This window comes from Coregonus clupeaformis, chromosome 18 (genome assembly GCF_020615455.1).
Source record: "Coregonus clupeaformis isolate EN_2021a chromosome 18, ASM2061545v1, whole genome shotgun sequence".
Classification (NCBI taxonomy): domain Eukaryota; kingdom Metazoa; phylum Chordata; class Actinopteri; order Salmoniformes; family Salmonidae; genus Coregonus; species Coregonus clupeaformis.
In genome coordinates this window covers 46,100,624-46,127,797 of record NC_059209.1, presented here as the reverse complement: position 1 = coordinate 46,127,797, position 27,174 = coordinate 46,100,624, and the positions used below count along the sequence as shown (strand labels likewise).

At 41.8% G+C, this 27,174-nt stretch overlaps 1 protein-coding gene across 3 annotated transcripts; it reads right to left on the bottom strand.

Annotated features, from left to right (window-relative positions):
- Positions 1 to 7,114: 7,114 nt before the first annotated feature.
- Positions 7,115 to 26,149, bottom strand: LOC121530846 (synapsin-1). 3 transcript variants are annotated; one of them, XM_041836131.2, is made up of 13 exons: positions 25,152 to 26,147; positions 22,061 to 22,118; positions 19,052 to 19,143; positions 18,375 to 18,531; positions 14,418 to 14,507; positions 13,588 to 13,650; positions 13,324 to 13,466; positions 13,056 to 13,130; positions 12,866 to 12,968; positions 12,593 to 12,742; positions 12,335 to 12,404; positions 11,571 to 12,180; positions 7,115 to 9,913 (listed from the first exon to the last, which is right to left on the bottom strand). In XM_041836131.2, exons 1-13 carry the CDS (start codon positions 25,475 to 25,477, stop codon positions 9,886 to 9,888), a joined length of 1,965 nt encoding a protein of 654 aa, XP_041692065.2. In that variant the 5' UTR covers positions 25,478 to 26,147; the 3' UTR covers positions 7,115 to 9,885. The 3 variants fall into 3 exon arrangements, with proteins under 3 accessions (XP_041692065.2, XP_045082821.1, XP_041692066.2); XM_045226886.1 differs by having other exon boundaries at positions 7,115 to 9,951; positions 25,152 to 26,146; XM_041836132.2 differs by lacking the exon at positions 7,115 to 9,913 and adding an exon at positions 9,969 to 10,787 and having other exon boundaries at positions 25,152 to 26,149.
- Between the last annotated feature and the right edge of the window lie 1,025 nt (positions 26,150 to 27,174).

Genomic DNA, 27,174 nt, shown 5'->3' with positions numbered 1-27,174 from the left:
ACAGGGATGGAGCTTCCTATCCTCCGCAGCCCACTGAGAAATCACAGCACCAACTCCCACATCCGAGGCGTCCACCTCCACAATGAATTGCCGGTCCACGTCAGGCATCTGGAGGATGGGAGCGGAGGTGAACCTTACCTGAGGGTACTGAAGGCCTTGTCGGCTGCTGGGGTCCAGGTGAAGGGTTGCTTGGTGCTGGTTAGAGCAGTGAGAGGGGCAGCAACGGTACTGTAGTTCCGGATAAACTTTCTATAGAAGTTAGCAAACCCCAGAAACTGTTGCAGCTTCTTTCTGTTCTCCGGAACTGGCCATGAAGTGACTGCTGATACTTTGGCAGGATCCATTTGGATACTTCCCTCTGCCACTATGTACCCCAGGAAGGCCACTGTCTTGACGTGAAACTCACATTTCTCTGCCTTGGCGTAGAGGGAATTCTCCAGAAGACGATGAAGGACTTGCTGGACATGGCGGGTGTGTTCAGACAGGTTTCTGGAGTAGATTAAGATGTCATCCAGGTAAACGAAGACAAACTTGTTTAACATGTCCCGCAGTACATCATTCACTAGAGCCTGGAACACAGCAGGAGCATTGGTGAGGCCAAAAGGCATAACCAGATACTCGTAGTGGCCTGTTGGTGTATTGAATGCGGTCTTCCATTCATCTCCCTCCCGGATCCGCACTAGGTGGTAAGCGTTTCTGAGATCCAACTTGGTAAAACAGTGGCTCCCTGGAGCAACTCAAAAGCAGAGGTGAGCAGAGGGAGAGGGTAACGGTTTTTCACTGTGATGTCGTTGAGTCCCCTGTAGTCGATGCAGGGGCGAAGAGATCCGTCCCTCTTCCCCACAAAGAAGAAGCCAGCACCAGCCGGAGATGAAGATGAACGGATCAATCCTGTGGACAGAGAGCCATTGATGTAGTCCTCCATGGACCTTCTTTCAGGAGCAGACAACGAATAAAGACGACCCCTTGGAGGGGCTGTTCCAGGGAGGAGGTCGATGGCACAGTCGTGACGGGTCGGTGAGGGGGCAGAGATGTGGCTCTAGCTTTGTTAAACACTTCTCTGAGACCATGGTAGCATTCTGGGACATAGGAGAGGTCAGGAGCGGAGTTAGTAGGTACTGGCCGAGGGGGTAGTGCGGCAGCAAGCAGGCAGGTTCGGTGGCAGTCCTCTCCCCACTCCCTGATCACCCCGGTCACCCAGTCGAGCTGAGGGTTGTGCCGGCGGAGCCATGGGTAACCCAGGATGAGGGGTTGGCCTGGAGAAGGTCCTTGGCTGCAAGGAGAACTGAAGTCGGCAGCTAGTCAGGAATGGCCGGACCTGGGTAGAATCGCCGTTGAACCGCTCGGGGTTTCCAATCTTGGGTTCCGGGGTAGCGGCTGCTATGACCGGGGCAGGTAACTCGGAGGCAGGGCTGGTGGGCAGACTGGCTGGCGTAAGGTTGGTGAGGAGTTGGATGATCCTGGCGAGTTGTTGTTGCTGCTGCTGGGACTGCTGCTGGTGCTGCTGGAACTGCTGATGCTGTTGGTGGCCGACCTGAAGCAGAGAGGTGACGTCGCCGCTCATGCGGCTTAGCTCTCTCTCAGTGTGTTCCAGGCGTAGCATGGCGGTGGGTTGCTCAGGTTCTTCGGCTTCCATGTCGGGGGAAGTGTGCGCTGAGTCCATGATGGTCAGATCGTACTGTCACGGTTCAGACAGACGACAAGAGGACCACAATTGCGTCACACCAGAAAGTTTATTTAAACTTAAGGGGAAAGGGATGTAGGGGAGTGAGTGAAGGCTCCAGGGGTTATCCCGTCCGATGTGCTGGGTCTGTGCCTCCCCCAGTGGCAGCGATGCGTCCGATGACGCCGGTGGTTGGTGGTCCAGAAGTCCTGGGGGGGGAGGAAACACAGACACAACGGGGCGGATGAAAACAGGCAGAAGTACAGTTCAAGGGAAATCCAAATACGTAGTAGCAAGGCAGAAGGCTGGTCAGAGTTACCGGGGGTCGAAGAGTAGTCAGGAGTCGTAATGGCAGAAAGCAGGTCTGGTTTTCCTGGGGCAGAAGAGTATCCAAGAATCAGGCAGGTCCGGGGTCACAAAACAGGGGTGAGCCAGAAGCGCGAGCACACAGATTCCGGGTGTGAGCTTTGCAGACGATCTGACAAAGGAGAGCTGAAAGACGGGACTTTAAATACTGGGAGAGGTTAGTGGGTAATGCAGCGCAGCTGGCAGAGTAATTAGAGCCGAGCAGAGCAGGGACAGGTGGAGCTCGTAAGGCTGAGTAGAGAGAGAGAGATGAGCAGAGTGGAAGATAGTGGAAACACATAAGGTGGTAACCCGGTGGAGTGAGAGGGCTCATGACAGGTTCAGACAGTTACAGACTATCCCAATATCCCACTATACAGGTGATAAAACTATCCTAAATATCACATGAATGTGCATGTTCCTGGTTTTGTGCTGTGTGGTGCCAATTTCTCTGGAGTATCAGTACGTTGGCCAAATTTCCGAGCCTAGTGGATTCTAAGACACAGAGGAAGCCATTGTCATGGGAAGTTTAACTTAAATGTAATCAGAGCTTTTAGATTATGCGTACAGTAATTTGTTCATTTATTGATCGATTTTTTAAGAGTAAGGTTGTCAATGAGAGGTCATTCATGCCTTGCTGTTAAAAAGGCTTTATTCATGACTTGACAGACAACAAATCTTCAGTGCTTCAGTTAATAAAATCAATGAGCTTTTTATAATTATGCTATGGCTCTGCCGTCCACAATAGGACAGCTCCCATCAATGCTGAAACCACCTAAACAAAGGGCTCATACAAGCTTAGTCATGCTTGGTTGAAGAATGTAAAAAGCTATTACAATTTATGAGATCAACATTTTATTAGATTTTCACAGCTGACCAAATATGCAATCGCTCTACTTGCATAATACTAGCAAATCTCCAGATTTACTTTCAGAGTGTTTTTATTTAAACAATAACTTAGCTAGCATACAGTGGCAGGTAATCTCCCTAAATATGATTGTTCACACTTCATAGCTATTGACGGAATTTCGCATTTCACAACTGTGTAAAGTCTTGTAAATATCTATGAAGGGCTCAAAACATGCCTAGTCATCAGCCATTCCCTAATGTGATATGTCAGATGATGAGCTGTGCTGTTTGAGGTTGTCATTTTCTATTCTTATCATGTGAATCCTGCTAATTACTGTGTCTGTCTGGGTATCAGAGACAGTCAGAACCAGATGCACCTGTGCTCACGGCGTCTCAGGGCTGTTTAAGTAGGTCCGCTCTAGAAGTATCAGTGAGAGAAAGAGACATCAGAGCCCTCTCCTCTCTCGGCCATCTTTGCCTTCTCCCTCCCTCCCTGTCGGTGACAATGCAAGGCTCATGTTATCACAGAAATTGTATTAAACTCCAGCAAGATAATGAGAGCTGAACTCATTAAAGACATTTCCCTCGACACTGCATGGCTGACTAACAGTACCAGGCAGGGCTTGAGTGGAGCTGGAGACCTGAACTACTTCCTAAAAGCTTTTGAATAGGTTTGCTGTATTTGCTCCTTGAACTAATACAATAAGTTGCACTGGAATGTGTGTTATTTTGTCATATTGAAACACTTTTCTTCCTTCTGATAGATAGGGTTGACAACATCTCATATCATATGTCACTGTCACTCCACCGCCACTCTACATCATGGGTTTGTCAGTGGTTGTCAGTGCGATTCTCATGTCATATTGTATCAACTCGAGATGTGGAGAGGTAGCCGTAAACGACACTATGCCATTTGTATGCCAGGAGATCAGAGAGGGATTTCGTGCAAGTACTTATTCAACATGAAATCATCTCATCACTGTCGAGAAGAAGGTCTCTCTATAGGTCATTAGATATTTAAGAAGATTTATGGTCGGGTTGGAAACAGCAGCGCTCTGAGTATCTAGATAAGAAATGCAGGCAGACAGAGTTTTAAAATCCAGTGTGACCTTTCAGAACAAGTTAGCCGGTTAGAAGCCATATAACATCCTGCACAAATTGGATTCTGCACTCCAGACACACTAGTGTATAATGAAAACGTTCAAGGGAAACAGAAATTGATCCACGCTGTAATTAAAATATTGAACTCCCTCATCCTTCCCTAGCTATGTCCTTCTGCTGCAAGGGCCAACCATGGAGTTTTGACAGAGCTCAGGGACTTTTCTTTTACAAGACAGTTGTGCAACACAGCCATGGGTTGACTTTATCTTAACAACCTTTTCTCCAGGCCAAGTCACAGCAAGAGCACAAGGGAGGCAGCAGATATTTGGGTGCAAAACCAATACTGGCACTCTTTGTGTTAGTCTATATTATCAGAGAGCGTACTTATTATTCATATACAAAATAAAGCTAAAAACAAACAAACTATGAAGCAAGTCCTCTGTCCAGAGTAAAGAGACCAAGAGGGGGAAGCAGTAATAACAATATTATCTGGATCTCTTTGGCTGGATGGGGTAGATGCTGCCTTTGTCTGGTAAGAAGTTTCTATTGACTATACAGGGCTTGTGTGTTTGCTTGTACTGTATATGAACCTTGAATACACATATTTGTTGCACAAAAAATAAAAAAAATAAAAAGGCTCTACCATGATCAGCTTTGGATATTTTCTGTGCATGCATGCTGGCTCATTTTCAATTAATAGGATAATTTGAACGTTGGGCTTTTTGGATATAGTAATACTGGCACTAAATCGTATTTTGCCACCTCATACTATATTCATTATCCCTTTCGCATAGCTGGCATATCATGCATGAAAGTAGGGTAAAATCTTACAAGGTTACCAGACATTTAGAATATACTCTACAGCTCTTTTGTTGCTGTAATATGGTTCAAGCGTGTTGCATTCATTCCTGTTAAGGTGGCTCCAACCTGTGGTATAATATATACTGTATATCTCTTTCACTTATAACATGTTCTCCAAGCAATAAAACATGATTTCTGTCCTTACAACAATATGAGAGTTTACAGTCTAACCAGACACCTAGGTATTTGTAGTTGTCCACATACTCTAGGTCAGACCCGCCGAGAGTAGTGATTCTAGTCGGGTGGGCGGGTGCAAGCAGCGTTCGGTTGGATATTATAAACGCGATCGATAAAAGACAGTACTGCGCAGCTGTCTTCATCGACCTGGCCAAAGCTTTCGACTCTGTCAACCACCGCATTCTTATTGGCAGACTAAATAGCCTTGGTTTCTCTAATGACTGCCTCGCCTGGTTCACCAACTACTTCTCAGATAGAGTTCAATGTGTCAAATCGGAGGGCCTGTTGTCTGGACCTCTGGCCGTCTCTATGGGGGTGCCACAGGGTTCAATTCTCGGGCCGACTCTATTCTCTGTGTATATCAATGATGTCGCTCTTGCTGCTGGTGACGCTCGAATACACCTCTTTGCGGACGACACAATTTTGTATACATCTAGCCCTTCATTGGAAACTGTGTTAACAAACCTCCAAACGAGCTTCAACGCCATACAACACTCCTTCCGTAACCTCCAACTGCTCTTAAACACTAGTAAAACTAAATGCATGCTCTTCAACCGAACGCTGCTTGCACCCGCCCACCCGACTAGAATCACTACTCTCGGGGCGGGTCTGACCTAGAGTATGTGGACAACTACAAATACCTAGGTGTCTGGTTAGACTGTAAACTCTCCTTCCAGGCTCACATTAAGCATCTCCAATCAAAAGTTAGATCTAGAATTGGCTTCCTATTTCGCAACAAAGCCTCCTTCACTCATGCTGCTAAACATGCCCTCGTAAAACTGACTATCCTACCGATCCTTGACTTCGGCGATGTCATTTACAAAATAGCCTCCAACACTCTACTCAGCAAATTGGATGTAGTCTATCACAGTGCCATCCGTTTTGTCTCCAAAGCCCCATATACTACCCACCATTGTGACCTGTACGCTCTTGTTGGCTGGCCCTCACTACATATTTGTCGCCAAACCCACTGGCTCCAGGTCATCTATAAATCACTGCTAGGCAAATCCCTGTCTTATCTTAGCTCACTGGTCACCATAGCATCACCCACCCGTAGTCTGCGCTCCAGCAGGTATATCTCACTGGTCATCCCCAAAGCCAACACCTCCTTTGGCCGCCATTCCTTCCAGTTCTCTGCTGCAAATGACTGGAACGAACTGCAAAAATCTCTGAAGCTGGAGACTCTTATCTCCCTCACTAACTTTAAGCGTCAGTTGTCAGAGCAGCTTACCGATCACTGCACCTGTACACAGCCTTTCTGAAATTAGCCCACCCAACTACCTCATCCCCATATTGTTATTTATTTTGCTAATTTGCACCCCAGTATCTCTATTTGCACATCATCTTTTGCACATCTATCATTCCAGTGTTAATACAAAATTGTAACTATTTTGCACTATGGCCTATTTATTGCCTTACCTCCATAACTTACTACATTCGCACACACTGTATATATATTTTCTGTTGTATTTTTGACTTTATGTTTACCCCATATGTAACTCTGTGTTGTTGTTTTTATCGCACTGCTTTGCTTTATCTTGGCCAGGTCGCAGTTGTAAATGAGAACGTGTTCTCAACTGGCTTACCTGGTTAAATAAAGGTAAAATAAAATAAATAAATACAAATGATAAGAAAGACATCATCAGAAAAGACACCAATAATTAAGGCCATTCCACTCTAGATACTGTATTTTGAAACTAGGATCTCATTTTGGTGCATTGTGCGTGTGATAAAGTTCACAGTACATACTGTAAAGGCCTTTATCTGGCTGGTCAGTCAGACTGCAACCCTGCACCACCTTGTGGTTACATTGGTAGAGCTAAACCTTATTACACCAATGTTATTGAGTCAAACATTATGTATAGAATAGCTTATTTTACATTTACATTTAAGTCATTTAGCAGACGCTCTTATCCAGAGCGACTTACAAATTGGTGCATTCAACTTAGGATAGCCAGTGGGACTGTACTGTATGCAACTATGCTATAACTCCACAGAGGAAATGAGCCATTGGCCATTCACCGTTTTTCTCTGGGCTTGCTGTCATCATATCTACTCAATGATAAGTTATTTTTTTATCTGAATCATTCATCATTTGCACATAAAAAAGAATCAATGTCACTATTGGTCTTGAACTTTATTGAATATGTGCGCATGTTGATAGCATAGTAATTTTCACATAATTATTCAGCTACATTGCAAATAACATCAAATATACGTTTCTACAGGTATTTTAACACTCCACCATGATTTACAATATATTTAATATTTAATATTTCCTCTTGATTGTTGTTTATTTTAGATACATATATAGATTTCTTATTTTATACATCTGGCAGGCATCAATATTGACAATCAATTTCACAGAAATTCATAGTGCAGATAACAGATAAAACTTTTACAAAATAAAAAACCTGCATTTAGAAACAGGAAAACCACTTTACCAAAGGAAAAAGGCATAGCCTACCAATTGTAAACATACATTCAAATATATCTATTAAAAATAATGTAAACATTTAAAAGAAACATGTACCATGTCAACACACACATCTATGAATATCAACAAATAGGATTCATCAAGATAACCACTTGTTATCATGCCACCCCAATGTATAATCCACAGGAGGATTATAACTCCAAACATAGCTATGAGTTATAGGATGGAAAGCATACCACTCTGTTACAAGCAGAGGCAGAGAGCAGAGTAAAACAGTAACAATGCATGCCAATCATGCCTTCATCCAGACAAGTTAATTTCACAGATTTGTAGGAGGTATCATTTGAGGTTTCTGTGATCCACACAAAATGGTATACCATGACAATTCTGTTTGCTGAGTTATGATTTACATTTGAGTCCTATGATTAGAAGTTTAAGAGACGTTCGAAAAACAAAGACGTAATCCTGAATAGAAGAGAAACTGAAGTTAAAAAAGCTTCTTCAAAAAGTAGAAATAATCCATGACAGTAAATGCCAGTACTAAAAAGGGCTTAATTCCCAAAAATGAATGATAGAAATGCCAAAAATCAACCAAGATCCACAAGTATTCATTGAAAACACACAAAATATTAACAAGCACAGCCAGCAGCAGGGGTGAAAACGTGACGAATCTGCATAATTTGTATGTCACTATCTGTACAACATTTCTATTTGGTTTGACAGTTTTACAGAACAACATGAACACGTTTATGCACCACTTATCACAAGGGGTCACTGTGGATACACAAAGGAGGCGATGCGCAGGGGCTTTGCAGGGAGATAGGGACTTTCCGAATTGGCTCCAAAAAAACATATTGCCATGTTGACATGGAACACACTCTTTTTGGAAGACATGTTTAGTGCCCTAGAAAGAGGTTTCAGCAATGGGCTCTATTTCTGACCAATTATCAAAGGGGTCATTGATTTATATTTTGGGGAGAAAGTGTTATGAGTAAAAAATCAAACAGAAGTATAATGCAGTGGTATATCTCACAGGGGGAATACCAGTGCATTTATTTTACACTGCATACATGATCCATGGGACATTCCTTGGCTGAGCATTTCTTTGTACTCCTGGTCACAAGCTGTGACCCTGTTGGGAGCCAGGGGACAGACAGGACAGGCACCCAGACACTCTCCACTCACAGAGACAGCAGCATTACAGGCCCTTGTGGGCTGGTAAAATAGAGTACTAAGCTGGCTGTGTCTCTGCAATCTGACAAACTGACATTAAAATCTAAAAAATATCTCTTGGCTCATGTATTCAAGTATGATTTTGTTATACTTCGTGTGCAAATACATTTCAAAGAACAAATACATTCTACCTCAATAAAAACACATGCTTTTGCTTTCATTTGCAGTAGATCATTATCCTAATTACAGTGCAACGTATGGAAGACCTGACTCCTGACACGCATGTGTCACAATCACCAGGACATCCCTGAGACAACACCATTTGATCTGACTGAACTCTGTGTCTGTGTAAGGCATGTTTTCCAAGTTGAGAGCTATTGGGGTTTTGTCCTAACAGAAGAAGGGAGAGGGAGGCAGCAACGGCATTCTCACAAAAAACACATCCTTTTGCTATGCTAACTACTCTAGCTAATTACATGTGACAACACGGTTACAAGCGCCAAAGTGAGTGGTTGAAACTGCAACCATACCTCCTTTATTGACATGCATCTAAAACAACATCACTTAGAATAAATGGGTAGCTCAAACAGATGTTGTGTTGCTTTACTGTAACAATGAACTGAGTGATGGTTCCTTTGAGAGCCAACCAAAAGTTGGTCAAAAGTGTCACTATGATTTTACAGTAACAACAGAAAACTGGGAACACTTTCATGAAGATTACCAGTGTATTGATCCCACTATTAGCATAAAAAACATTCAAAATGATCAAAGGATGACCAAGCAGATATCTTTCAATACATACCATACAAACAGTCACTGTATAAACACCATTTATAAAGGGACAAGAATCTTCACCCTTACTTTTTTCAGAAATTTAAACACACGTGCAACAACAAGATAATTGTTTGTTTGTGTGTGTGTGTGTGTGTGTGTGTGTGTGTGTGTGTGAGTGTACAAATCATTTTGAATGGGAAGGTGACTGGGAATGTTTCAGACTGACACCAACAAACCTAGCTGTATTATAGTCTATGTGTGGTCTTGATATGTATAGGCAGTGGGTGTTGTATAATGCAGTTTCACATCAATGTACATCAATGTCAATAATAGGGAGGTGAAGTCCTGTTGGTCCTTTGCGCATTGGCAGGGAAGGGTCTGTCTTTCAGTCTGTCTGTCTTTCTGTCGGTGTGGGAGGGGGGCTTACTCCATCTCTCAGTCTGAAAAGAGACTGGCAAAAGATTTGCGTAGGTTGCGTATGGTCTCAGCCTTCACCTCGTCCTGGCTAAGGCTGGCCTGCGGGGCTGGGGTTTCTGGAATGTTGAAGGCATTGGTAAGAGACTGGGACTTGCTATAAAGAGAGGAAATGGCAATAGAGGAGAGGAAGAGGCTATTAACGTCATGCAGCAAACCCATGGAATGGTAAGACTAGGGCATGGCTGGAGAAAGAGAGAGAGAGAGACGAGTTCCTTCAGTATGTAATGTAATTCATTACATAACTGATTCAGTGCATTGATCAGCTCAACTTGATCAGTGAATGACTGATCTGTATGCAAACGCATGCTCTTTTTCTATTTTTATTTTGACCAGGGTTCCTAGTTCTGGAGGGCACAACGAGAAATGAATTGAAGGAATTGCTTGCAGCTTTGACTGTTAATAGCTTGTTAAAGCCATATTCCTGATGCAATATACTCTAGAAGCCTACATAATCTACTACATAACACTTTCTCCGACTCCTTCCACATTTGTGCCCTCTATCACATGCACTAAGGAACACTACTCTTTTAAATCTTTGTTCCATTGAACATGCCGTACCGATAAAGGTATTTTAATGATATGACGAGTACCTTGCTCTTCCTTGTTTTTTTAATGACCAATTAACCCCTTCACCAAAGAGCACCTTCAATCTACAAAGACCTACTGTTGTGTATCCTAGCAGCGATTCCTTTCTTCCTTTTTCTAAGAACACTACTCTAGTTTTAAATTATGTAAAAACTTCATTTTTCATTAATCACCAGAGAATTACTAAGAAATTGAACATGGTCATACCGATGGTATTTAATACAATACCAACCTCTCGTCAATGAGACCATGAAATCTAGCATGATCAAAAATGGTCCTTGTAATTTCCTGGTCATCAATGGAAAAGTAATAGCCACCATGTCTTCATGACTTTTTCAGTGTATCCTGAAATTGGACACATTTAATGTTATAGTTTAACCCTGTGAAGAATAATCTGAATCAAAACTTGATCAGTCATGCATATAATCGCATGCTCAATTGTAATTATTTTAACACACAATTCTACAGTTTCTGCAAATTATTTTGAAGACCAATGATAAAGGGGAGTACAAAATATTAACTACAACAAAGTCCCAAGGTTTGTCAAACAAAGAAAAGGTTTGAGGGAGTGCAGGAAATTCTAGTTGATGGCAGTCATTTGAAAAAGGCTTCTGGAATAGTGTGCAGTACACAAAGTGTGAAAAAACCTTCCTTTGAGCATGATTTTACATAATACAAAAAAGTCCACAAGATTTAGGCATATGAGTGATTCATGCACACCCAGTCCAAACATTTGTAATGTCGATCAAATAACGAATCACACTATGAAGATCTTCTAACATATCCCATTACAAAACATAGATTATTTGCATATTCTATATTTATCTCAATATCTAGCCTACAGGAATAACAGGATCATGCACATCAGTCCCCATGGTGAAGATAAAAAATAAATGAAAGCTAAATCTGGAACATAGAATCCTCTCATCAGTTATACAACCATCCTTATTTTAGAGTGAGATAGACAGAGCATCCTGTGTGGCTGACTGGTGTCAATTTACATCTGGCAAAAACAACAGGAGGATGTTACATCAAATATTGAGCTATTGAGTAATACAGTTAGGATACACTAAGCTAAAAGTATATTGTATTGAATGTTTTGGAATATTTTAGGAAAGCTTTGCTTACTTCAGTGGAGGGGTGGCTCCCATAGCAGGGTGGTCATGGCTGGGCTTCAGCGGGGGCTGGGGCTTCTGCTGCAGAGGGGGTTTCCCTCCGGGGCCTCCCTGGCCCTGGGCACTAGGGCGGGGCTGCTGAGTGGTAGGGGCCCCGGGGCGACCTTGCTGGGCTGGAGCCCTCTGCTGCTGGGGGGCCTGGGAACCTCCTCCCTGGGACTGCTGCCTGGCGGGCTGGCCTGGCTTCTGCTGGGGCCTCTGCTGGGGCTGGCCCCCTGTGGGCTTCTGGCCCTGGCCTCCAGGGGGAGGTCTCTGCTGCTGCTGGGGACCTGACTGCTGTGGCCTCTGGCTCTGAGGGGAGCCCCCCTGGCTCATGGATCGCTGGGGGGAGCCCTGAGCAGAGGGGGGTTTCTGCCCCTGCCCTGGGGGACGCTGCTGGGCCCCAGCTCCTGGGTTGGCCTGTCTGGCCTGCTGTGGTGCCTGGGCAGGGGGGTTCTGGGTGTTGGAGCTGGGGGCAGGGGGCTGGGCATGTGCAGGGGGCTGGCCTTGGGGTGAGGGGCGCTGCTGGGAGGGGGGGCCTTGGCGAGGGGCAGCAGTGCTGGTGGGGGCCTGTTGTGGGCCACCTGGAGGAGACAGAGCACTGTTTATCCAGAGTCCAGAGTCCCTATCAAGCAGTCATTTAAAAACAACAATGTAGCTATCTTATTACCAGCTAATGCACAAAAGCAAATAGTGTCCATTGGGATTTGGGACCTTAATATAGATCCATTGTCTTACCTTGTGGAGGAGGGCGTTGCTGAGCCTGTGGCACTTTGGGTTGTGAGATGGGCTGAGGGGATGCAGCTTTCTGCATGGCCAACATATCACAATGAGACACAGAGTTAATGGGTTACAAATACACTTTTAGTTGATATTTTGACCAAATATACTGGCCAATTAACAAAAGAGACCACTCATCTAAACACACGCCTTTTGACAATTGTTAACTCATTATAAGTGTAATAAACTGAGTTGTGGTTAGCAACAGTGTGTCACCTGTGCGGGCTGTGCAGCTGTGGGGCGGACAGCAGAGGGACTTGCAGTGTGTGGGACTGTCTGATTCATTTTGGAGACGACCAATTCTGCAATTTGAGCACGGTCTTCATCCTGCTGGTCTCCAATCAGGGGCATGGAGCAGCCCACCACCTGCGAGAACGAGAGGGGAAATGAAATGTTAATACAATGTTGATATCAGTGTTATTACAGTGTTACTACACAGGTATAAGAGCAACTTGATGTAAATAGTTTAAAATACTTCTAATCCTTTACCTCTATGATGTAATCCTTGCCATCTTTCCCATGCAGAGCCTCCACAGCGCACATATCCAAACCACCAAACACCTCAGAGCAGGAGTCCACCCACATCCGATACCTATGATGTTGGAGAACACCGTTACTAACTACGGAACCCACTGCTGTCTGTCTGATGCACAAAGGCCCAGTCTGTGTTAGCACTCACCTGTCTGACATGGCTATCTGCTCCAGCATGGCTGAACCAGTGTTGGTTTTCCAGTTCCCTGAAATCGATGTCCGCCTGTTAAAAAGACAAGATCTACCATTTAGCATGTTCTCTCTTGATCATCTAATTCACATCAATGTTGGGATATGCAGTCTAAATGGATCTAGTTGGTCTTTGATCTGTAGCCTGTGCTAAATAGCTTGGAAATGTGTAGAATGGATTGACCTCAGAGTCACACCACAACAAGGAGCTAATTTATTTCACTCACATGTAGGCCTTGTAATTGTCTCCAATCTTTTGGATGCGGACATCGTACTTTGCGTCAATGAAAGGTTCAGATGTGGCATAGGTCTTGGTCAGGGCAACAACACTGGCAATATCTTGGAAGTCATATTGATTGTCCACTTTCACCTACAGGGTAAAGATATGATTGAATAAGATTAAGTTCATAGTAATGATTTGTGAAGCATAAACACTGATCCAGGCCTACTTTATCTCATTTACAACAGTAACAAGAGCAGTCCAGTCCTACCTTTCCCATCCCTGAGTGGGCATGGCCCATTTTCACCACCACAGGGAAACCAGGAGTGGTGATCTGGTGCAAAAGACAACACAACATCCTCCATTGGCAAACATCATACTACACAGTCTTCAGACATGTATGTTTGTTTGACTAAAGGTAATGTACAGCACAGCATTTCTTAGTAAATTGCTAATTGAGTAAACTATAAACTCAAAGTTGCTGTTATTTGCTGAAAGTGTCAGGATGCAGCTAAATAAGAAAGCCACCTCAAGTTTTAGTGGGCTATATAGATAAGATGCTACAGTGAAATCAACTGAGTGAGAAGCCTTGTAATTACAAAATCTACATCTACTTCATTGTGTGAAAAATGCTGAGGCCAGCATGAGCCCAAAAAGGAGAAGTAAAACTCCAGTTATGGAATGATTCATGTTGATCGTTGAGGCGAGCTGAGCCGAGAGCAGGCCTGAGACTGCAGGGGTGGAGGGGGGCAGCACTGCGGCAACACAGACACAGACACTGATCTCAGTGCAGTGCTACTGAGGGGATCCATAGGGCATAGGAATAATCAAACCTACTCTGGCTCTACTAGGACCTGTACAAATGCACCCTGAGTCTGATCAGAGCCAGTATTAAGATAGATTGCTGTAATTAGATCTGAGAATATTGATGTGAGCTAGCTATTCCTTTGTCCTTGTCTTAGTCTTACTGGACACCGAAACATGTGTGTCATCCAAACAGAGGGGCAACCTATTAGACTGTGCTTAGGTCTGTCTAGTGTGAGGACATGGTCATGTCGTGGTGGGGGAGGAGTAGAGAGAAGCAGATGGCAGAACACCCACCATTTCCCTGTGGTTGGGATAGTAAACCTGCTCGATCAGTGGGAATTCCTCTGGTCCCAGTTGTTTGTACAATCTCACCATATTAGCAAACTGAAACGAGACATGATAATACACAAAAGAGGTTACCTTTACAGTTAAATCAATAGTCATGATCTGTCTAGCAGTCAGTGTCTGTATACTTGAATTAGATTAGGAGGAACAGAAAAAGAAAGAAAAACAACATTTCATCTGCTTTATATTGCCACTAGTGTTGTCAGACTTTTAGTATCACAATACTCGATACCATCATGATACTTGATACCAAAACGATATTAAAAACGATACCAAAACGATACCATGGCAGAAAAAGAAGGCGTATTAGCCAAAGTCACATAATGGCACATGATCCAGACAGATCTTTTGAGTTCAATATCATTACATTTGAAATGTTTGATGTCCATTTTTCAGAGACAGCCATGTATGTATTAATGAATCAATTATACAAGCATACAAACAATTTGACTTTGTTTTTACCAATCTAAGTACATAACGGTAATCTGATTATTAAATCAAGCTGTAGACTAGGCCTATTCACAATACAGGTGAATGCATATTCAATAGGAGTATGTGCATCCATTGAGTTATTGAGCTTATTTTGGCGGATTTCATGGGGTTACAGATGGAAAATGATCTGTTTCCTTTCCATTTGGGACCTATTTTATAGTACTGATCAAAAACATTTGCATACAGTAGAAGAAGCAATCTCTTCTTTTATAAAGGTGTGCACTGTCTCTTTAAGGTCTAATGACGTCATTCACACACAGCGAGAGAAACAGGAGTGATGTGACTGAGGCGAGGGAGACGAAGTGAATGAATAATGTTTTTTGCAATGACTGTATGGTTTTTGGTGACAATCAGCTTTGAAATCAGCCAGTGGCGACCCATCATTCATTGTTTTGAGCCCCACCTGTTTAGCTGTTGCCTGTTTTGCATGTTATTTTGGCATTAATACGTGTCACATATCAGTTTGCAAACAATGTAAAGAAAACATCATTGAGTTAATAAAGCCGCATACAAACATGGTCTCTTTTTTGTTTTCTTGAGTAAGGCAGCTTCAAAATGCAGGTGTTTCAGCCTAGCTCAGTGCTTTCTGTGGTGGTGGGGCAGCCAGCGGAAAATAAAAAGCGTAGGGGTTGGTAATGTTCTCTAGTTGTGCCGTGATGGGCTCAGTGTTCTGTCACTCATGGGGAGACTAGTCACTGCAACATCTATGGGGAGAGCTTGAAAATTCAAGCCCCTTGGGTGCTGCCATTGATTTACATTAGAAGTGCCCATCCAAGAAGGCTCAAGGTCATTGGCCACACATAAAATGACGTCAAATCACATTATATCTACCGTAGCTTTGATTGGACTGATCATGTCAACATCATACTTTCAAAATCTTAGCTAGCAAGCTAGACAAGCAGTCATCATCATGAATCAAGTCGACAATCTACTGGCAAATCCTTTTCGATCCTTGTCATATGAAGAGAAATTATAGATAAAACGTATCGGTGCTCATCGGCCATTGGACATAAACATTACACAACAAGATGGAAATCGCAAATTCAACAATGAGTGGTTTGGAAGTAATCAGTGGCTAACTGCAAGTGTTGCAAAGCAATCAATAGCCTGCTATTCAATGGAGAGGGTGTGTGGTCCAAGTCTGGGTTTAAGGGTCTATTTTCCAAGCTTAAAAGGATAAACATTCACATGCAACACCATGGGCCAGAAAAGGTTAAAAACATTGGCCATGCTGTCAATCCAGCATTACTTCTGCCGCATTCAAAACAACTGGAAACTCGGAACTGGGAAATCTCAGACTTCAGTGAGTTCAACACAACTGGGAACTCTGAAAAAAACGAGCCCCACTGGGAAAATAAGTTTTGAATGGTCATCCAACTCGGAATTCCAAGTTGGGAACTCAGGCCTCTTTCTAGAGCTCTGACCTGAAGATCACTGACGTCATGATTCGACCCTGTTTTTTTCAGAGTTCTCAGTTGTCTTGAAAGCACTATATATCCAGAGAACGCCAGACTTTGATGACAAAGTTTGATGACAAAATCTGCCCACAAGAAGGACTGCCGTGCCACCTTCCTGTTCAAGTAAGCACAGCACAAAAATGTATTGTATGCTGCTGCATAAATTATGTAATATGCCAGGGAGATATGTATACAGTAGCTAAGAAAGCAATACTAAGTGTATGTTGTGTAGTGAGCTGTTAGTAGCCCATGTGCCTCACCCTAATAATTTGGTCACTTTCCCCCTCATAACTTAGCCTACTGTTCTGACTTGGTGGTGCACATGTAGCCTATAGCCTGTTCTAGAGAAATGTCATCATCAAATATTATAAGAGCTTAAATTGTCTGCTTATATGCCCCCTTTATTTATCCTACAGTTCTGACTTGGTGTACAGGGAGAATACTGTAAGAACGGCCCATGTTCAAAAGTGCTGAACAAATAGTTATATTGACTACATCCGTCTTAGCTCGCTCATTAATGTCTTAATCGAAATTACGGATTGCCTCTTATCCGCTCATCGTTCCCTTATGCCATAGTTTGTACATCTCAATTGTCAGTAGAAACCACATTTGTTTAAGCAAGTCAGCCATATCAGCTATGTTTTTAAAAAAGGCAGTAAATGAGATTGAATGAACTGTTTCGCTGCCAGACAAGGCTCCGCTGACAGCCAGGTGTAGCAGTGGTAAGGATTCACTCCATGGTACTGAAAAGAAAGCTCTGCTGTTGGGAAAGCTTTATGTAGGCCCTAACAGTTTGTGGGCACCGTTTGTCACCGTTATAGTGCAATTAATGTATTGTTTACTGTTGTGTTGTGTAGTGGCTTTGCTGGCATGCGTTTACATAATATATATTTTTTTTTGCCCCACCAAGATTTACATGCTAAAATCCCGACTGAAATCAGCATGTTTTGCGTTATGGTTTGCATATTATCACAAACAACGTACCAGGGTAGTGAATTGATGTTAGCTTCAGCTGTAAGCTAGAAAGGAAAGTTAGCCTACAAAGCTGGGAGCTACCGGTATCTTCTTGCATTGAAAGTGTTCTTTGCATGTAATGGACATTGTTTTGCGAACAGTAATTAACAGTTGCAACATTTTGCCGTGTTGCATTATTCAAGTGTGTTAACTTGAGGAGCCCAGACTCCCAGTGAGTGCAGTGGTTCCTTCGGGACAGGCTAGAACTAGCAATGAGTTAAGCATACCGTATGCTTCCCAGTCAAAACAGTTTGTGCATATACTATGATTAGATTTTGTGACGTTTTGGTTCGTTTTGGTCTTCGGCAGGTTTTTTTTCGGCTGTTCGTGCACACAACATTTGTTCTTGACACAAGTTGAGGTTCGGTAGCCGAAGTCTACGCCCCTTCATCAGTGATTGGTCAATAGTCCTACTCCTAGTAGGAGTGGGAGCTATGGACGGGATTATTCAATGAAGTGTTCATTGTCATTCAACGAGAGAAGACTAGGTTTCATGCAAATTTTTCCAGTTGAGAAATACTGCACCAAACATCTTAGTTAGATGTAAAAAACGTCAAAATGAATTACAGATTTTTGATTTATCTTAGATTAATTCAGCCTATTTTGAGAAAGTGTTACTGGGTATGTTATAGCTACGGTGGCTCAAGAGGGACAAACAACAGTAATATTGCAGAGCACAGACGTTCGTTTCGCATAGCCGAGTTCTGCTAGAAGCAAACCTAACCTATGTATGCGGCTGCCTTAAGTGGAGCAGGCACGGTGCGCTGTAAGGGGACATCGGCTGCGCTGATAGACAGACGTGATCCTCTCTCAATTACTAGACGACGTGAGCCACATTTGATAGAAGTACCGAAAGTAACAAAAAATCTAGTACCAAACCATTTTTTATGTTCTAGCATAAAAAAAGTACCGAAGTTTTAGTATACCGGGCAACACTACTTACCACCCATGGTTTGTCACAGAAGTTGTAGACAGAGTGCAGAGAGTTTACACCTGGGAGACCAGCATACTGCAACCCAATCACTATGTGTCGGTGGTCTCCATTCTTGGCCATACTGAAGGCATGCTGCCTAACCAGCACAAAGTCAGGCCTGAAACATCTTGCAAAATAGAAAATACAAAACAATTCCACAAATTATCAATACATTATATTCAGACAGACATATGAACATTTTATTCTGGTATTGCACTTGAAACCTGTAAGAAATCCTGCATGTCTTGTAACATCAGAAATCATGACACACTGATGATCTTTGTTTTGTTTATGACTATCTTAAAGGTCCAATGCAGCAGTTTTTTTCTCAATATCAAATAATTTCTGGGTAACAATTAAGTATCTTGCTGTGATTGCTTTAAATTAAAATGGTAAAAAAAAAAAAATTATAGCTTCTTCACAAAGAGCAATTTCTCAAGCAAGACTTTAGCTAGGACTGTCACCAGGTGGTCTTTTCAAGCAGCTCTTACACTAAAAGGGCATTATCATCATTTTCACAATTTCACAGTATTATTCCAACCTCATAGTGTGGAAATATAAAACACATGAAAATCATGTTTTTGAATGCACTCAGCCTTTAAACAGCACGTAGAACACTGTATTCAAAGGATGTACAGTAGACTTACTTGGTGACCTTGGTTTCATTCCGGATTGCTTCTATATCAACACTATAGGCCCCCGTAGCATGAGCTATCAAGTTGATTTCAGAGAAGTCAGCCTGAATGGAAAACATCAGTGTCAATCCCCAACCTGGTCTCAGATTATTTTGTATTATTCTGTACGTAAATCCGAAATACTCCATTTAGTATGATATGTTACGTTTGTATGGTTACATAAGACAGATGGATAATTAAGGCAAAAATGAAAGTCAGGTCTCATCACAGACAACTTAAGCATTTTAGCTAATTAGCAACTTTTCAACTCCTTACTAATTTGTATCTACTTTGCGACTACTTAGCATGTTGGCTAACTCTTCCCCTCACCCTAACCCTAACCTTAACCATTTTAGCTAACCCTTCACCTAACCCTAACCTTAACCCTTTTAGCTAACCCTTCCCCTAACCTTAACCCTTTAACCTAACTCCTAAACTTAACCCTAACCTTAACCTTAACTCTAATCCCTAACCCTAACTCTTAGTATATTGTACGTTTTGCAAATTCGTAACAGGTTGCAATCCCAGTCAAACATCATTTTTACATTGTAGAATAATAGTGAAGACATCAAAACTATGAAATAACACATATGGAATCATGTAGTAACCAAAAAGTGTTAAACAAATCAAAATATATTTTATATTTGAGATTATTCAAATAGCCACCATTTGCCTTGATGACAGCTTTGCACACTCTTGGCATTCTCTCAACCAGCTTCATGAGGTAGTCACCTGGAATGCATTTCAATTAACAGGTGTGCCTTCTTAAAAGTTAATTTGTGGAATTTCTTTCCTTCTTAATGCTTTTGAGCCAATCAGTTGTGTTGTGACAAGGTAGGGGGGTATAGAGAAGATAGCCCTATTTGGTAAAAGACCAAGTCCATATTATGGCAAGAACAGCTCAAGTAAGCAAAGAGAAACGACAGTCCATCATTACTTTAAGACATGAAGTTCAGTCAATACATTTCAAGGACTTTGAAAGTTTCTTCAAGTGCAGTCGTAAAAACTATCAAGTGCTATGATGAAACTGGCTCTCATGAGGACTGGAAGACCCAGAGTTACCTCTGCTGCAGAGGATAAGTTCATTAGAGTTACCAGCCTCAGGAATTGCAGCCCAAATAGATGCTTCACAGAGTTCAAGTCACAGACACATCTCAACATCAACTGTTCAGAGGGTACTGTGTGAATCAGGCCTTCATGGTCGAATTGCTGCAAAGAAACCACTACTAAAGGACACCAATAAGAAGAAGAGACCTGCTTAGGCCAAGAAACACGAGCAATGGACATTAGACCGGTGGAAATGTGTCCTTTGGTCTGGAGTCCAAATTGGAGATTCTTGGTTCCAACCGCCGTGTCTTTGTGGGTGAACGGATTATCTCTGCATGTGTAGTTCCCACCGTAAAGCATGGAGGAGGAGGTGTTATTGTGTGGGGGTGCTTTGTTGGTGACACTGTCTGTGATTTATTTAGAATTCAAGGCATACTTAACCAGCATGGCTACCAGCATTCTGCAGCGATAAGCCATCCCATCTGGTTTGTGCTTAGTGGGACTATCATTTGTTTTTCAACAGGACAATTACCCAACACACCTCCAGGCTGTGTAAGGGCTATTTTACCAAGAAGGAGAGTGATGGAGTGCTGCATCAGATGACCTGGCCTCCACAATCCCCCGACCTCAACCCAATTGAGATGGTTTGGGATGAGTCGGGTGGCAGAGTGAAGGAAAAGCAGCCAACAAGGGCTAAGCATATGTGGGAACTCCTTCAAGACCGTTGGAAAAGCATTGCAGGTGAAGCTGGTTGAGAGAATGCCAAGAGTGTGCAAAGCTGTCATCAAGCCAAAGGGTGGCTATTTGAAGAAACTCAAATATAAAATATATTTTGATTTGTTTAACACTTCTTTAGTTACTACATGATTCCATATGTGTTATTTCATAGTTTTGATGTCTTCACTATTATTCTACAATGTACAAAATAGTAAAAATAAAAAATAAAACTTAAATGGTGTGTCCAAATTTTTGACTGGTACTGTTCAAGACAGATGGTGTTGGAATACCCTACTGTATTAATTCAATGGCTTTTGTCCCCAAATACTATGAGGCAGATTGTACAAGGTAACGACTATCACCTCTGCAGATAATGAGACATTCATTGCACAGGGCTATTACTCCTGAGAGACTCATGGCACACATAGCGGAAACTCTCTAATGCAACATACAGTAAAAGGAGAAGAAAGAAATAGGAGAGATGGAAAATGCCCCAAGGCAGAGAAAATAATCCCAAAACATGTTCAAGTCTTCATTTACAAAGCACAGATGGTAGCATTAACTCCACCACCGGGTATAAATGTTTTGGGGTCCATAAGATCATCTTATTTTCCATAGATATTGCTATCAGATTCAGGGTGACAAAAACATTTTATCACACTTAATGATTATCCAACTCTCAGTCCACTTAACAATAATTCAATATGTGAATTATGTCTTGTGTTTTCTTTGATTCATTGTTTATTGCATACAGTAAGTGTAGGTCTGCAGCATCAATGCACAGTTTGAAAATGTCACTAGATGCAGGGGTTGTCTATCTGTGTGCTTCAATCCCTGCACTCAATAATGCCCATCATGAGGTGGCCTGTGAGCCTCATTAGGTGTTGTATTACCTCAAATTACCTCTCCAACTCCTGTGTGGCTCAGTTGGTAGAGCATGGCACTTGAAACGCTAAGGTTGTGGGTTCAATTCCCATGGGGGACCAATTAAAATGTATGCACTAACTACTGTATGTCACTCTGGATAAGACCATCTGCTAAATGACTTAAATATAAAGCTAACTCTATCTTAAATTGTTCTTCTTTCGTTCACACAAACACCCCTTTATTCTACAAAAAGCACAATGTCTTTAATGCCTTGTATGGGAAAACCAGTCACCAAAATAATTCTACAGGGAAAAGAGACAATGGAAAAACAAAGGTGCAAGAGCAACCCACCTGTTCCACCTTAATGTCGAATTCACCATGAACCTTTTTACCTTTGAAGACCTTTACCCTATAAAGAAGAGAGGCAAGAGGGGTAGGAAAATATTTGACTTGAATAGCAACTAGGCCTACTTTGGACAGCCGTTTTTTTAATGCTATCCTATCACACAAGCATACTCAAATGATGGTGACATGTACGTACATTTAATAAAACAGAAGAACATTAACTATTTTGGAACAATAAATCATCATGGCATCTTACACAAGTATCTCAAATTGATTGTGAAGCTCAACAAAGTCACTTATAGATGATTTGAACATGATGCACAAATTCTAGCTGCCAATGTGCTCCTAACAGAGAGCTTGTTTATTGCTTGATTCATTGAGTGATGTGATTGGCTCACTGTTTTTCCCTGCCCCTTTATAACCCTTGTTTGAGGTGTGGCCGCCCAGGGGAAGGTGCAGGTGAGAGCTAAGCTAAGCTAAGCTAAGCTAAGTTAAGCTAAGCTAAGCTAAGCTAAGTTAAGCTAAGCTAAGCTAAGCTAAGCCAAGCTAAGCTAAGCTAAGCTAAGCTAAGCTAAGCTATGTTTGTGTGGAGGCTGTGGCAGAGTGCCTTTGAAGCCTTGGTTTTGCAAAGAGAAGTATTCCTTGGATGAGATGATGATTTAAGGATAAGGTTAACCTCCACCTGCACTGAAACCTGTTTTTGTTGGATTCAATTATTTGATTGTGTTTCATGTCCTCCCTCCATTTTGTTGTGAAGCTAAAATGGTTGATAAAAGACAAAATTGGGAGATAAATAAATGAGCTTCCTAACTAAAACAATAACACTGCATAATAAACATAAAAATCTAGAGCAAGTCTTTACATCTTTCACATTGAGCTTTGGAGTTTTGTGCTTGAAGAAGGATTTTTTTTTGTTAGGTTCAGTTTGATAATGTGCACCTGCTCATTTGTTGGCTGGCTAGCTAACGTTCGCTTGCCAACTGCGCCAGGCAGTCACACACACTTCATATGAAACGAATGGGTAAGTGCAGCACAATGCACACAACACTAAATGATTTACCAACCTAGCTATCTAGATGATGAAGAAATCATTTAATTCACTCTCCATTATCAGCGGTGGAAAAAGTACTCAATGGTCATACTTGAGTAAAAGTAAAGATACCTAAATAGAAAATGACTCAAGTAAAAGTGAAAGTCACACAGTAAAATACTACTTGAGTAAAAGTCTAAAAGTATTTGGTTTTAAATATACTTAAGTATCAAATGTAAATGGAATTGCTCAAATATACTTAAGTATCAAAAGTAAAAGTAGAAGTATAAACCATTTCAAATTCTTTATATTAAGCAAACCAGACGGCAACGTTTTATTTTTATTTTTTATTGGCGGATAGCCTGGGGCACACTTCAACACTCAGACATAATTTACAAACAAAGCATTTGTATTTAGTGTGTCCGCCAGATCAGAGGCAGTAGGGATGACCAGGGATGTTCTCTTGATAAGTTTATGAATTGGACCATTTTCCTGTCAAAATGTAACCAATACTTTTGGGTGTCAGGTAAAATGTATGGAGTAAAAAGTATTATTTTCTTTAGGAATGTAGTAAAGTAAAAGTAAAAGTTGGCAAAAATATAAATAGTAAAGTACAGATACCCCAAAAAACGACTTAAGTAGTACTTTAAAGTATCTTTACTTTTACTCAAGTACACCACTGTCCATTATCCAGACTGCCAGTTTGCTTGCTAGCTAAAGTTAGCTAAATGGTTTGCATCGCCATTTAGCACAACATAACTAGCTAGCTACTCCACTGACTCTCAACAGCTAGCAGGCAGCTGCTTCAATCAAAAAACGAATCCATTGTTATTTAATTATGTTGCTAGCTACACTAGTTATCTAGCTGTGGCTAAGTTTCACCAAGGGCTTACTACAAATTCTACCTAGCAACAACATTAGTGCAGCTTGCCAGTTAGCTTACATTAGCTACAGCAGGCACAAGCCAAACAAGCTACTGCCACCTTGTGACCTGCCGTGTTTAAATGGAGCCAATCGGAGGTAAAACTGTTCTATATGCACAACAAAAGGTTAAAGGTGCACTATGCAGAAATTGCTCCGCCATTTCCTGGTTGCTAAAATTCTAATAGTTTGCCTAATTTCAGTTAATGTGACAAAACAAGCAAGTATAGTGTAGAGAATCATTGTACCATCTAAACCGCTTTGAAATATATTTTCCATAATCAACAAATATTGTATTTTCAGCTGTTTGAAGCTGGTGTACAAAACTGAAATTAAAAGAAGCAAAAACGAAACTTAAGAATGGGAAGTATAGAAATAGCAAACATAGAACAGATCTACTGCTTCTTAGACTTGCTTTCAATGAGAATGACAATCTATAACTTATCTTTCTATGTGAATTTGGTTGGGTCACCCAAAAAGTTACATACAGCAGCTTTAACTGCCAACACTGGGCAGAGGTGCTAAGTAGACAGTCAAATTTCTCGGTGTGTCTGACCTATTACCTGCCTCTGATTTTCCTTTCATGTATTTCCATTCAAGCCCATTCTCAAATATATCTGCTACCTCTGCTCTTGGTGTAAACCTAGGGTGTTGTAGTCGGTTCTATGGTACTGAAATGAGTTTAGTCACAGCTCTCGGCCAGGGTGTGACCTGGTCATACCTTGTCCATAGACTGCTTACAGGGAAAGGAAACCAATGTGTCATTTTGTAATTTGGGTGAACTATCCCTTTAACATTTTTACATTCTGCATGCTTCCTTATGTGTCACGACAGAACCATCTGAATATGTAGCATAGTCTCGTTTACCATGCCTGGCAGACGCGAGACCACCTGGAATGCGCTGGTGGTGCAAACGAGCAATTTCGGTGGCCTATTTAGGTAATGACTGTGGATAACATGTCTTTGACATACACTGTATTAGTCTTGCTTTGTCTCGCTCTATATGCCTACGCGCGCGCGCGTGTGTGTGTTATGACTATAGTACATTTTAATTATATCCTAATTATGACCAGTTTATTGGGAGCATAGGCTACTGGCCCACATTTGAGTCTAATGCCGTCTAGCCTTACACATCAATCTCCTTACCAGTCTGTCTGTTGGTCATCAATAACCAGGAGTATCTTGGCACCAGAGGCAACGCCTGCTTTGTCTGCTACCTCGGTGACTTTCTCAGCGACAGCGGCAGTGGTTTGTTTGACAGCTTTGGTAAAGGAGGATAAAAAGCCAGCTCCGGCTCCGCTTCCAGTGCCCTCAGAATGTTGGTTGGTAGACATACGCCTCTCTGGTGGTCCAGGCGACTCTACTGCAGGGTCTTGCTGAGGCGGGTCAGGGCGTTGTAGGTCAGTCATGTACCCATTGGGCAAATTGGACATAAAATTGCTGTCCGACAGCCGACGACGCAGGTAATTCATGTTGAAGAAAAAAAAAGGCTACGAAAAGGTGTATGGCGAATCCTCCCCTCTGATGCAAATAAAAAATTGATGAATTAGCTTACCAATAGCCTATAACCAACACTATTTTTCCATTTGAATAGAAGGATCAAGTGGGAAATTAATCAGTCCTGAGTCGCAGAAGAAAAACCAAGTTAGGTCGTCAAAATGGGTATATCAATTAAATTATTTTATTTTCTAATTCTAACGATGGAGTGGCCTGTATCCGCTTCAAGCTTTAGACCTGTTCAATTGACTCGAGGAAGGATATGTCTCCTGGTCACGGTGAGAAAACAGTCAACACGAATATCTAACCTTCGCCTACCTCAAACAATTGTCAAAATTCGAGCCGCATCCATAAAAAGGTTAGTGGGTGGATGCGTAAAATAGATAACAGGTGAGTCTGGCGTCCTCTGACCAGACAGGCCGTGCTTCGGTCTCAGTTCTAGGGAACGGAGGTTCCGTGACTTACAATTGGGTGTGCATAATTTGTCTTATTGCACCACCCCCTACCCAATCCTTCTTTCGAGGTTCGGCGCAGTTTTTCCGTCTATCCTCCTGCGTCACTCCCCTGTATCCTTTGAGAGGAGAGGGCAGGTTGGGATGAAGTGTGGTGCTGAAGAGAGACTATTGATAGGGGCGTAGCTTTCGTGTCGGGACAATGACTGCGGGCATTCTGAGAAATAAAACAGACACTTCACCTCCTACACTGTCTAATCATTGCATTAGCCTGATATAATGTTGTGGAAATGCATAATTGTGATGTGGTAAAACAATCCATACAGGAAATGCGCCATATGTTGCCTATGCTCGTGATGAATTATAAAAGTGAATGAAGCAGTAATAATAGCCATATGTTTAGGCAGCTGGTCCCATTTTGATTTAAAGGAAAGGAATGGATTTTAGAGTGTTTTGTGATGCATTATCATAGGCTGCAAATGTATAGACAAAGCAAAGAGTGATTGTTACTGAGAGCTGGACTTCTTTGAGTTAAATTACTCAAATTACCAGTTTACTCACTGGTTTAATTTCTTCCATGTTCTATAAATACAGGTCCAGCAAAGCTCTCCTGTTTCTGTTCTTGTTACTCTCAATTAGCCTACTCACCCAAAACACTCATAGAAACCAGTTGGTCTACTAACTACTAGCCCATAGAATCCAATAAATGTTTGCTGAGCGGGAACTACTAACAATGTTGTTTCTATTATCCACACTACATGAAGTTACACCTCTTATGCATGTTGATTGGTTGACATTATGGCAGGAAATATTCCCATAAAACAAAGCAATGAGACAATGAATGCAGGAAAGAAAACATCACTGAATAGTCTGTACATGCAGGATCATTCTATGTCCTATTAAAATTAATCATATTAAATCATCCTATTCTATTAAATGTTGATAAAACCTAATGTAATGGAATTGATGTATAACATTGGTGATCAGGAAGGAATGTCAGTTTTACTCTGCACACTCATTCATGAAGTTTAGATACATTATAATCATTATAATCAACAAAATCCTATAAATAAAATGTTAGAAATTGTAGTGTGTGCCACAAGGGGTCACTGTTGAGCTTGACTTGCTTCAAAGCAGCACCAATCCTATTCTGACAAGAGTAGTGTCCATATTTGTTGAGTGCTTTCACAGAGCTTCATCACAACTAAAAAAAAATCTCC